Source organism: Panthera uncia, chromosome B1, assembly GCF_023721935.1.
Source record: "Panthera uncia isolate 11264 chromosome B1, Puncia_PCG_1.0, whole genome shotgun sequence".
Taxonomy (NCBI): domain Eukaryota; kingdom Metazoa; phylum Chordata; class Mammalia; order Carnivora; family Felidae; genus Panthera; species Panthera uncia.
Window position 1 is genome coordinate 188,883,020 of NC_064811.1, and position 13,907 is coordinate 188,896,926.

Here is a 13,907-nt window from a genome sequence, read left to right on the forward strand (position 1 = left end):
AGGGCTTGGCTGGCTAAGGCTGCTGCTTCATGTGGTATTTGCTGGATCATTCCCTATAAACTGACTTGTCACTGAGCTGGAGGAGTTCAAAGGCCACTTCACTTGCCGGGCTGGCACACCGCCAGAGACACCTAGAGAGCTGAGCCCCACTGGGTCCTTCCTCTCCCATGCAGCCTCAGGGTTCATCCGGCACTCTCTCCAGCATGGTGGTCAGAGTTCCTGCACCACGACCCAGAGCCTTAAAAGCGAGCTGGGAAGCTGAAAATCCTCCCAAACGTGTGACTCAGAATGGGCGTAATGTTACTTGTACCCTACTCGACTAGTTAAGAAACTGCAGGCTGAGCTAGATTTCAGAGGGCGGAGGAACAGACTCCACCTTGCCAAGGGAAATGGCTAATGTCCACAGACAGGGAAGAAATGATGGGGCATTCTAGAGACAACCTCCACAACCAGAAAACACTTCCCAGGTTTTGTCAGAAGGTATTTTATTTTCATCCTTATTCTTGAAAGAATCACTCAACTATGTATAGAATTTTAGGCTGGTCATTAGTTTTCAATGATAGTTTAAACATACCATTCCATTGTCTCCAGCATCTTATTATCAGTTATGAAACATATGTTGTCAAACTACTTTCTACTCCTTTTAAGTAGTTTTTTTTTCACCTCTTACACATATATGACTTTCCCTTTTTCACCGAGCACTTTTATTTCTCTATGATGTGTTTACGTGTGGAGTGCCTTTTTCTTACCTTGCCAAAGAGTCAAATCAATTTTGATGTAAATGTAAAATGTAAAATGTAAATGTAAAACTCACTTAAAAATTTAATGTTTATTTATTTTTGAGAGAGAGAGAGAGAGGCAGGGGCAAAGAGAGAGGGAGACACAGAATCTGAAGCAGGTTCCAGGCTCCCAGCTGTCAGCACAGCACAGACCCTGACACGGGACTTGAACTCACAAACCATGAGATCATGACCTGAGCCAAAGTCAGATGCTTAACTGAGTGAGCCACCCAGATGCCCCCAAAGTCATTTATTTTTAAATCTAGTAAATAATTTAGTATTTTCTGTTGAAAAGTACCACTCTCTTATGCTTGAAATATATACATACATACATATATATATGTATACATATATAAATACATATATACATATACACACATACATATATACGTATACGTATATAAATACATATACATACATATATACATACATACGTATATATGTATGTGTATATGTATATATGTATATATATACACATATGTATATATGTATGTATGTATATGTGTGTGTACATATATATATATATATATTTTGGAACTTGTCTTAAATATCTGCTAAACATTCTCATTCTAGCTTCCATTCTAGTTACTTCTCCTTTACATTCTTCATCTATTAATTTAGGATTTTTAAAAATCTGACTTCTACCTATCTCGTTCAATGTACTGATTCTCTCTTCAGCAACATCTACCTTACTGTTTAATCTACCCAATGAGATTTTATTTCAATAGCTATCATTGCATTTCTAGAATTCTTTTTGCTCCTTTAATAAGCTTCCCCCCCCCATTATATATTGTTCTTGCTTAGTCTACATAGTTTATTTTAAACCTTTAAACACTGTAAAGATACTGACTATAATCTCTCTTGGTTTATCTCATTATATAAAATGTTTTCCAGTGTTAATTGTCAGTTTATTGTAATCACCGACTTTTCTTCCTAAAACATTCAGACAAAACTTTCTGATATTTGCCCCACCAGACTTCTGTTGTGTTGTTTTCATACATGTTTTCCTCCTTACCTTTGCATGAGGTGCTAAAATAAGGAGAAATGTGACTTTAGGCCACACTTGTGTGCAGACATAAGATTGCACATTTGTGTGTTGCTTCGTCAGGTTGGACAGCAGAACTTTTCTCATCCCTGTTCCATGGATGAATTAGGCTCTCAGCCTCAAGCAGTTCTGACACGTGAGCTCATTTTCTTCAGACATATTAAAAGTAAATTCTCTAACCACTGAGGCTTCAATTCATGGAGTTAAGCCTCTACAATCATTGGGATTTAGTATCTTGCCCCTCTTTATTGAGCTGTAAGTTCTTTTTCTAGTACCCTGATTCCTTTTCTGTGTGTGTGTGCATGCGCGTGCAAGTTTGAAAAGAGAAGGGGGTTGGTTCATGTCAGGTCAGACGATGATATTTACTTAATCATCACTAATTTTGTGTTTACCATCCTCAATTTAATAATCATCATCTGATAAGAGGGAATATATGAATCAAAGGGAAATATCTACTGTTTTTCCCCTTCACTATGTAATTCAGCTCACAGAGTTATGGTTCTTTATGAAATATGTAATCCTAATCAAAATTTAAAATGTGTTAAATTAAAAATATCTGAAAAAATTTATAGGCAATATTAAGCTTCAGATAAATGTGTGAAACTTGAGGATTTGAAAATTATGAAATTACCCTTCAGATTCGCCACAATAGATAGACTTTACAGCGAGTTTTTTGGTTTAGGGTGAATATGTTGTTAGAACTAAAGGCAGGAGCACATTTTAACATGTTTATAAAGAAACCTAAACTAAGAGTGTATTTTGCTCATCACAAGATTCAGGATTTGCCCTTAACTTACAGCAACATTGGCCACGGCTCACAACCAGCTTTAACTGTCTATGCACCTCCATTAACACATTATGAGAGCAGAAATCCACACCTACTCAGAACTATAAAAAAAACAAAAACAAAAAAAAAAACAAAAAAAACAACACAACTTGGTAACAGAAATTTTGTTTCCAGTCCCATTTATACACTTCTAATTAGAATGGTATTCAGATTTCAGCTTTCTACTTTCTAGAAGAATAAATCTTTTTCAAACTTAGCCATTGTCATCTTTTCTTTTTTCAAATGAGAAAGTGGCACAATTAGGGAAACAGAGTAATGAGAAACAAAATCCTTAAGATGCATCGCTTAGACTTGCTTTTTCTATAACATAAGATAAACAAATGATACATGTCATTTTTTAAAAAGTATGTGGAAGGGACAGCAGACAACTCATTTATATCTGTAGCTCCTGATGTCACCCTGATCAGAATTTCTATCAAATATATTGAGGCCAATATCAAAATCATAGCAAATAGCTGCCTTTAACAGAGGCCTTTGGTGTTTAATCTTCTGAAGCATATGAGAAGCAAAGATATGCCATATGCAAAGTAAAATCCTCTCCTGTCTTTGAAAATACCAAAGGTAACTTTTAAGTGCACTTTCCTTTTTCATCTTTGCAGATAAAATGTCTAGTAGGCAGGCTTATAGATGTTCATGGGCTTTCTCTACCATTTAAATGTTTTTGAAATGAATAACAAAAATAGTCACCCTTTTAAAAAAGTCAAATAGCGCTTTAAACTACCTCTATGTAATATACATATTTTTAGCATCTGAGTTGACAAATATTATCCACTGAAATATAGCCTTGTGTGTAGATAGCCATATGTCTAAATTAGATCCATAAAAGTTACAGTTGAGTAAAAAAAATTGATTAATTATAACTTGCATATTTAGTATAGCTATAAATATGCTACCATGTCACAGGTGATGTTTAAACATAGTAAACGCTTTATTACTCCCAGAGCTTATTTTTAAGTTTTATCTGAAACGTACTTTTCATTTGCATTTCCCTGATCATTAGTGATTTTGAACAGCTCTTCATGGGTAAGTCATTTGTAGATCTTTGGAAACATGCCTATTCAGGTCCTCTGCCTATTTAAACACTGCTTTATTTGTTGTTTTGGTGTTTAATTATATTAATTCTTTATTTATTTTTGAATATTATCCCTTATCAGATATGCCATTTGACAATATCTTCTTCCATTCAATAGGTTGCCTTTTCATTTTGTTGATGGTTCCTTTCCTTATGCACAATATTTTTAGTTTAACATAATTCCAATTGTTTATGTTTGCTTTTGCTTCCCTTGCCTGGGGAGGCACATGGTATATCCAAGAAAAATATATAAAGATACAGATATTGCTATCTATATCTATATATTGCTCAGGCTGATGTCCAAGAGACTTACTTCTTGTTTTCTTTTAGGAGTTTTATGGTGTCAGATCTTATGTTTAGGTTTTTAATCCATTTTAAGGGTTTTTTTTCTATCAAATGTAAGAAAGTGGTACAGGTTCATGCTTTTGCATGTAGCGATCTGGTTTTCTCAATACCATCAAAGAGACTGCTTTTCCCATTGTATATTTTTATCGCCTTTGATGTAGATTAATTGACTATATACACCACAATATGTCACCTCAAAATAGAATGGCTAGTATCAAAAACATAAGAAATAACAAGTGTTGGTGAGGATGTGGAGAAAAGGAAATCATTTCACACTCTTTGGGGGATTGGTAATCAGTGCAGCCACTGTGGAATCACTACAGAGGTTTCTCGGAAAAAAAATTACAAATAAAAACAGCATGGAATCTCGTAATTCCACTTCTGGATATTTACCCACAGAAAATGAAATGAGCCTACATATCCGTTGATAAACGAATAGAGACAGAAGATGTGGCATACAAACACAATGGGATATTACTCAGCCATAAAAAAGGGTGAGATTGTGCCACTTGTGACAACATAGATAGAACTAGAAGGTATGATGCTGAGTGAAGTAAGTCAGAGAAAGACAAATACAGTATGATTTCACTTCTGTCTGTAACCTAAGACACTGTCAACAACAGAAACAGACTCCTAATACAGAGAAGAAATTGGTGGTAGTGAGAGAAGAGGGGAGAGGTATGATAAGGGGTTAGGCAAAATAAGTGAAGACGATTCCGAGGTGGAAAATCCCAGTTAGTAAGTCACAGGGAAGAAAAGCACAACATAGACACTATAGTCAATAATACTGTAATAACGGAATGTGACAGATCATGACTGCACTTTACAGTGGTGTAGTCTCGTAATGCATATCTATTATAGTGCATCTCATAAGGTGCATAATTGTTGAATCCCTTTATTACACACCTGAAACTAGTATGTCCAGTATACTTCAATTAAAAATAATAAATAAAATAAAATAAAACCTGTACTTCAACTAGAAATGTTTATATGTAATATACAAAGCAAAGTTTTCTGATGACTATTTTTTGGATATACTATAATGTTATATAGAATATACTATAATGTTGTAAAGAAAATAACCAAATTTAGTTTCCCTAGACTATGTTTTATTAATGTTTATAATGCAGATTCAAGAAAAGGGGCTTCTTAGAAAATATATTTAGCGGTCTCTGTGGGCTATGGCAGCAAAGGGACAGAGAGCTTGTACCTTCATACAAGAATCACACAGCTGATTCTGCTCTTGCAAAATGGACTCCTCCAAGCTGAGTAGACAGTACAAACACAAATGCATCTATTCTATCAACTGGCTATTGCATAGTTATAAAAATAGATGGGGCAGACCAATAGAATTCCAGTTTCCTGATTTCTATCGATGTTCGGTAGTCAAGAGGAATAAACTTACCCCTCAAAGTTTTTTTTCTCAGAAAGACTGAAGAACGCTTCTGCCCACATAATTGTCTGCTTTACTGAAGTGACTCTCAGCCTTTAGCAGACATGAGATCACATGAAGAGCTTAAGACACACACTACTGAGCCCCAGACCCAGAGACTCTGATTCAGTACACCTGAGGTGAGACCAAGGATTTCTAAGCCCTGTTGTCAGTAATGCTGATGCTGATGGTCTAGGGAGCACATTTTGAGAATCACTGAATTACTGGAATGTATCCATACATGGGAGCTACAGCTTCTTAAACTTCCAAAAGCAGTAGAGATAAAACTTCCAAAATGGTTACATTCTGCACTATCCATGAGATATGTCAGAAAGAGCAGTGGCCTGAACTTCTAATCTTTTTTTTTTTTTTTTTTTTGGAACCTTGCACAGAGAGAATGGAATTAATTAAACTGACAGAAGATGTAATCAACAGAATACCCATGGACATAACAGGTGCTACACTGATTCACACGAATCTATCCTAATCTTTTGTTTTTTCATTTATCTTTATCTGCAAATATTTACTCAGTGAAAAGAGAGAAAAGGGAGTGTAAAAAGTATGTCAAGTGCTCAAAGGTCATATTTTAACTGCCCTCCAAACTGGCTCAGTATCCCCAGATGGTATCTTAAGATAGTTTGTGTCAGAAACAAAAAAGAAAATATAAATAAATTAAAAATAAATTATATCCCTAGTTCTTCACCTAATGTCTACTTTCAGTCCCTAAGCTAGTTATTAGAAGCTATTTGTGAAAATAAGTTGTCTTTGAGAACCGCGCTTCAGTGGTTCTGAATGAGTAGAGACAATATCTAGAATGTGAACTTTTGCATGCAGGAGAGAAGGGAGTGGGGAGTCAGGGGGGAAGCACAAGATCGCTTTTCTTCCTGGTCTTTGGTATTTCTCAGTAGTGTCTGGTCTTAGCAACTCTTTTAACCTCCAGCTGAACTCTGTTTCCTTATTTCTAAAATGGCAACAGTAATGTCTTTCTACCACTAGATTGTTGAGAAAACCAAATTAGGTCGAGTCTTATTTTCTTATAATTAGCTACAATCTAACCTATTCAATGCTGTTAAAAAAAAAAAAGTAGGATGGGTGCCATTGTTAATAAGAGGAGAGTATCTTTAAATTTTTTTAATGTTTATTTATTTCTGAGAGAAAGAGAGAAAGAGAGGGACGGAGACACAGAATCTGAAGCAAACTCCAGGCTCCTAGCTGTCAACACACACACACACACACACACACACACACAGGGCTCGAACTTGCGAGCCGCTGCAAAATCCTTATCTGAGCCAAAGTCAGAGGCTTAAGTGAGTCACCCAGGCACCACAAGGAATGTATCTTTAGATCTCTTACTGTAATTCAACTATACACTCCTAGTATTGCCTCGGTTTATAAAAAGCAACAATGGGCTATATATTACGAATGGTTAATATGTCACCTACTCTAAAAACTGACTTTGCCATGTGTCAATCTTACTCCAGTTCTGTGAAATTTGTTTCTCCTCAATGTGAGATGATGCTAGACTTGATAGCTTTTTAATATCGTGTTTATCACTATTCATAATACTCAGCAAAAATGCAGAAAATGTTCACTGGAAATGTTATATGGTGGGTGAATAGATGTTAATTTTCCAATTAAAATATTATTAGTCCAGAAAGAGAGCCACATTTTCAGTGAGCCTTTTTCTCTCCTCTTTTCCTCTGTGTTTGCGCGTCTGGGCACGACTACACTTCTTGGCTGCAAACTCAGCATCAGTATCCCCATAAGGAGTGATTTCAGATTTCCTGTATTAAATAATGTAGATACGGTAGGGGTGAAAGTGAAATATCTTACTAGGAAATAAAAGAGTCTTAAACAAAAGGCCCTCTGTCAAGAATGATGTCCTTTGTATGCTCTTTGCCTCTGTGGATGACGACAACAACAACAACAACAACAACAACAACAGCAACAGCAACAAAGTGGCAAGTTGATGCTTCTGAACTATACTGCTGAAAGCAAAGCAGCAGCCTTGCAGGTGAACTTGGAACAATGTGTCTGCATCACCTTCTAGAATGAGCCATCTTATTAGGGATAGGACCTTCCCACTCTCAGACGGTATGTAAAACTATACGTGGCTAACTGTAAATGACCATTGAAAAATCTTTAAAATTTACACATATCACAGCAACATTCAGATTAAAGACCAAGTGTGAGTCCTCATCACCTCTTGCTTTTCAACTCTTTCTGAGCTTTCGCCTTTCGCAAGCATCGGTTAAACATCTGAGACGACATACGTCTTCCGATGCTTTCGTCTTGGGGAATGCAAACAGCACTGAATACGGTAATTTTAGAACCAAACAGAAGTGAATCGGAATTTGGTCTCAGGGAATGTTTCAAACAAACAAACAAACAAACAAACAAACAAACACATTGCCATGGATGATTTCTCTGACTCTCATTAACATATAATTCTCAAAGACACAAATACGTTTGATGTGTATGCACTGATATATAAACTCTGTGTTGACTTCAGCTGTACTGTGAAATGTCACAGCCATACTGTGAAATCTCATAAAATTTTGAGATCTATGTAGCACACTAACAGTATATTGCTGCCTCAACCCTGACAAGAAACAAGTGTCGAGGGCTTCCTTTTATATGTTTCAACGATGTTTAAAATATAGAGACAGGAATACACAGGCTGCAGACATACTAAAACATATGAGTTTTCTCCATGAGAAAACAAATGTGTTAAAGACATTACGCAAAAACATATTTAAAGCAATTGCTAACATGAAATCTGGATATCTAAGGTCAGTCTGGATCGCTGCTTTCCCATCTTTCCTCAAGTGAAAGAAAATTACATGGATTATTTACAAATGAAAGCTGTATTTCAGCGTTGGACATGTAAAATCAAGACTGAGCACCCCTGAATTCTTGATGCATCTTCTTTCTGCAGATATCCTGCAAATATTGCAGGATAAACTTGATAAACTGCAGAATATCAAATTTGTTTCTAAATATTCACATATTTAAATGAAAGTTCACTACTTTGAGGATTTTTAATCAAACATGAAGTCCATTACATATGAGAAGAAAACTAACGATACAAAAATTCACTGTGATAGTGATGCGCGATAACAGATCTATCAGCAGAGTGGTATTACTAGTGTAATAAACATCTATATTGTTACACTACACATTTTACTGAACAACCATACAGAGAATTACAGGAAAAATCATCTAGATGGGCAACAACATGTTCTGTGTCTGATCCACTTTTCATTTGCCATACATTTATTCTTTTATTTTTTCTCTTAACTTTCCCTAAAGTTGATGGGTTTAAGACTGCTATTTCTTTAAAAGCTTAACAGCTTTTACGACATTTTATCGTGGTGTTTCTTTAGATAGTTCTCAGCAGGACAGGAGTTCGGCATTATACAAATGCAGCGTGTGTGTGAGTGCCCATGTCCACACATACAAATATGCATATATGCATACAAGCAAAGAATAATATTTTGGAGAAAACTAACAGTTTTAATCCACAGGATGCCCTTCAGACACTGCTTTGTCCTCAAAGGACAAATAAATACCTAAAATTGAAACCCCAGGGGAACCTGGGTAGCTCAGTCAGTTAAGCGTCCGACTTCAGCTCAGGTCATGATCTCACGGGTCATGGGTTTGAACCCTGCGTCAGGCTCTGTGCTGACAGCTCAGAGTCTGGAGTCTGCGTTGGATTCCTTGTCTCCCTCTCTCTCTCTCTCTGCCCCTTCCTTGCTTGTGTGCACGCTCTCTCTCTCTCTCTCTCTCAAAAATAAACAAACTTAAGAAAAACTGAAACCTCAATATATTTAATTAAAAGACACGTGAAGTAGAAGATGCGGACATGGATGAATCACTGACAAAATGTATGATGTCATTTCAGTTATATGTGCTGCCTTGATGAGAAAGACAAAATTTTGAAGCTTCAATTTCTGGTCTGCCAATGACTGTCTAATTTAGTATTTTGAAATCTCCTTTGATTTACACCAGTAATGATCTGACTTAATAAATAGTTGCTTTATATTCTCACTCTTCTCCCAAGAGAAGCCCTCCAGTCTATAGTTATTTGTCACTAGTAACTATAGGGAATATACAAAGACAACCACAAAAGTCATATAGTATTAGAAATAACTGTATGTTCTGGGCAGTAAGTGACATGATCTCGATAAACAGATAGCTGAGGGAGTTTTCAGTAAGAAAAATGTAGGATATCTACAGACTAGACTTAAATTCTTATGTTTAGAACTACAACTTAGTTAATGTGGTTCGCCTCTCTTATTTTTTTTTTTTAATTTTTTTTTTAACGTTTATTTATTTTGAGACAGAGAGAGAGCATGAACGGGGGAGGGGCAGAGAGAGAGGGAGACACAGAATCGGAAACAGGCTCCAGGCTCTGAGCCATCAGCCCAGAGCCTGACGCGGGGCTCGAACTCACGGACCGCGAGATCGTGACCTGAGCCGAAGTCGGACGCTTAACCGCCACCCAGGCGCCCCAATGTGGTTGACCTCTCTTAAAGGGAAGGTTTTATCAGGTGAAGGCATACGATCTCAAACAGACCTTTCTAAACTTTATTTACATGGGCATCTCTTTCAGAGTAATATATAATCTCAAGAATATTCATGGGAATTAAAATAATAGTTTATAATTTGTTATGGCTGCAATACTTTACAGAAAATTTATATTTTGGTCATATTATTAAATACTGCATTACAGTGAAATAGAAAATAGCAAGACAGTAGATTTAAATGCAACCTCATCAATCATGACAAACGTAAACAGACTAGGGATTCCAAATAAAAGGTAAATAACGTCACACTAGATTAAAAAAACTACCCAACTGTACTTTCTTCAAGAGAATCACTTTAAATATAATGCAAAAAAGAGGGGCTCTTGGGTGGCTCAGTCAGTTGAGCATCTGACTCTTGATTGCAGATCAGGTCATGCTCTCACGGTTCTAAAATCAAGCCCCATGTGAGGCTCTGTGGTGACAGCACAGGCCCTGTTTGGAATTCTCTGTCTCCCTTGCTCTCTGCCACTCCCCCATGCACATATGTTCTCTCTCTCACAAAATAAGTAAACATTAAAAAAAATTAAAAACATATAATGCAAAAAGACAGTCCAAAGTAAAAAGAGAAAATAAACACACACATGCCCACACACACCACACACTAGAAGCTAGATTGCCTAGTTTAGTATCAGACAAAACAGACATCGAGACAAGGAGTAATAGCTTCACAAATAGACACTATATGGGGCCATTAACAAGTCTCAATCATGTTTTTGGCATCCGCATGGGAGTGGGGAAGCAGGCCACAGCTCATCACTGTGTTAGAGCTCAAGTGCCCTAAGGAGATAGCCCTTATGGGTGAATGGCCCATTTCAGTTTGTTGGAGATCAAACAGCTGCACAGGGTGGTAGAAAACTAGAGTCCGGACAACACGAAGTGAGAGTGTGCACAGCTGGAGGGAGATGCCTGTGAGATGGGCAGACTGATGACATACTAGAATATTGATCAGATAAGTAAATATACGAAGGATAAAGGGAGACATTCCATGTCTGTGAATGAGTCTAAGAATACGAAAAGGTAGGTATCCTTGTGAACTCATGGTTTTCAACATAAAAGTTTGATAAATATAAACATTTCATGCATGCATGTATGTATGTATCTGTCTATCTATCTACCTACCTACCTACCTACCTACCTACCTACCTATCATTATATAGTCTGCGGAAGCAGATGCTAAGCCAGACTTTGACATGCAAGATATTTGTAGGTGATCAACAACTACAGAAGGTAGGGGGGGAGAGGTGAGCAAAGGGAAAAGTCAAATTTCTTAAACTCTTTTTCAACCTCAAGGGAAGCTTTGAAGCATAAATGGCCTTCCAGACTCATTCCTCAATGGGCTGAAATGCCCAGGGCCTTTAGACCCCCGAGATGATCAGTCAATGTGGATTTCTTCCTGAAGGACCGCGAGTCGGGCGAGGTAGCTCTCTGCAGTTGAAGATAAAGCCCTGAGACCTGAAGTCTGTCTGCGTCTACTCCCAGCAGACACATTTCTAGGTCCATTACATACAAACCTACAGATACAGATACACACACACACATACACACACACACACACACACACACACACACACACACACTTCAGCTATAATGCTTGTTTTGCAACAAATTTGCCCTGGTATGGTTGACGTACTTGGGAGCATTTGGGGCCTAATATATATTTTGAGTAAGTGTCTGTGCTATTTCCCCCTTTAAAAACATGGATAAAAGTAGAAAATTGTACTCAGTTAATATGAGGTGGTGGGAACACACAAAAGCCCCACATGCACACTCCACATTTAGCAGCTGTCTCGATTCATTGCATGTATTGTTGTACATGGTTGTGTTTTGTTACATTTTTCTTACTTGTAAACTGTCCTCTGTGTATTAAAACTAAAACCAAACAAAAAACCCCACCTCATTAAACATCTCAAAATCGTTTCAGTGTCCTGCTTCAAAATGCCAAGCAGAGAGTGTAAGTAAAGCATCCTCTCTGCGTGAAGAACTGAAGGTGACAGAGCCCAATCTCCCCTCAGTGGCTCCTTTAGGGGCCTGCTGTGGCTGATTTAGTGGTTTGACATGTCCCTAGTATTTCCAGAGACTTTAGCTGTTGAGTAAAGCCATTGATTGAGGGGAGAAAATGGTGGGAAAAAGAAAATTGACAGTAAGACAGAAGTGAAAGGCGGCTATAAACTGGATCAAATATTCAGTTTTTTTTTCCGAATGTTCAGTTTTGATAAAATCTTGATAAAATATCTATTATACACACATGGCCCAAAAGACCTATAAATGAAAGACAGAAAAGTCTGCGCCAAGATTTGAGGCTGTTAAAAGTGGCTTAACTGTGGCATTTGGAACAACAGAGCAATGACCCACATCGGTCCACGGCAGGCGTTGCAACCCTTCCTTCTGATTTCAGATTACCCAACCTTCCACCAATTCATAGTAACTGAGAAGCTATAGCTCTTCCAAGATCCACTTCCATAAAAGACCTCAAAAATTTGTTTTTTTCCAAAGGTGAAGTACCATATTTACCATAGTCATTATGTATTTTTAACCATTTTTTATGTGTGAAATTATGCTTTTATTAGGTTCTTATTTTCTTTCTTTTATATGTCACTGATGAAAACGTTGAGTGTTTCTGCTCCAACCTTTTTCCATAAACCCTGTGGTTTTTGTTGCCTGATTACGCATAGCGTAGTGATTTTTAGGAATGTGTGTAACATCACAGAACTAACTGTATATACATATGTACACATCACACTCCTCTACTATATATAAAAATTGTATGAGATGATATAAACAAAAATACATGGCCATATAAGTACATATGCTTCAATTAGGATCATGTGATCTCCTTTTTTTTTTTTAGCTTTATGCCTTCTGATCTTTAAACAATTATCTATAAAATGAAATACATTAAGCTTTTTTTTTTTATTATGAAAAGTAAAGTAAAGGGACAAATGCAGCAAAATGCTGAGTTGTTCTAGCAGCAATTTCTTATATCCTAGGCAAGGAGAAAGCTCCATTATGGGAGCAGCTTAGCATAGTTTAAAAGCACAGTTGGATCATATTTAATAGCAAAAGCATCCAACTTGGGACAGCAGTGGGGTCCCACAGCACTAGACAGCACACACATTTTGAAGGTTAATGATGACCTAGTCTATTCTTACACTGCATTATTCTACTCTATGCAGAAATTTCAAGAAAAAGGTAGAGGAGTACGTGGGAAGATGTGCTGAGGACTGCCAGAATAATGTACAGGTATATATGCAGTTTTATTTCTTATGGATTTTATCTTCCCACGTCCATGCCTGTCATAAGACATCTCTGATCATTTCTTCTCAGAAGAGATGTTTTATTAAACCCCAAGGAAAAAGTTGTCTGAAAGACTCTTCCGGCCCTGGCCGTTGTTTTCCTGCTATCTGCTATTTAAAGGTTGCTGCAGAGAAGCATCTGCAGAGCCCAAAAGAGGCGGCAGGAAGCTAAGAGTGAGCGGGAGTGGGCAGGGGCTGGGTGGGCACCACGGCCAGGGTCACCGCCACAGAGGCACTGAAGTGTAAGATCCAGGCTCTGCAACAGGAAGGCCAGGATACCCAGGAGGGGGCCAAGCGCCCTCTCTGCTCTCAGGCGAGGGGGGGAAGTCGAGCCTGGGAACAGGCAGAGGCTGAGGTGGCCTCCTTGAACCCCAGGATCCAGCAGGTAGAAGAGGAGCTGGACGGTGCCCAGGAGCGCCCGGCCACTGCCCTGCAAAAGCCAGAGGAAGCTGAAAAAGCCGCTGATGGGAGTGAGAGAGGAATGAAAGTTACGGAACACCAAGCC

The 13,907-nt window shown here is 37.7% G+C and overlaps 1 protein-coding gene across 1 annotated transcript in view; it reads left to right on the plus strand.

The window, feature by feature from the left end:
- The first annotated feature begins 203 nt into the window (after nt 1-203).
- The window catches only part of LOC125922516 (tropomyosin alpha-3 chain-like), a 14,390-nt gene continuing 686 nt past the window's right edge, over nt 204-13,907 (plus strand). The window contains 2 exon segments of the mRNA XM_049630096.1: nt 204-294; nt 13,633-13,907. The exon segment at nt 13,633-13,907 is cut by the window's right edge and continues 18 nt beyond it. Coding sequence (XP_049486053.1) covers nt 204-294; nt 13,633-13,907 — 366 coding nt within the window.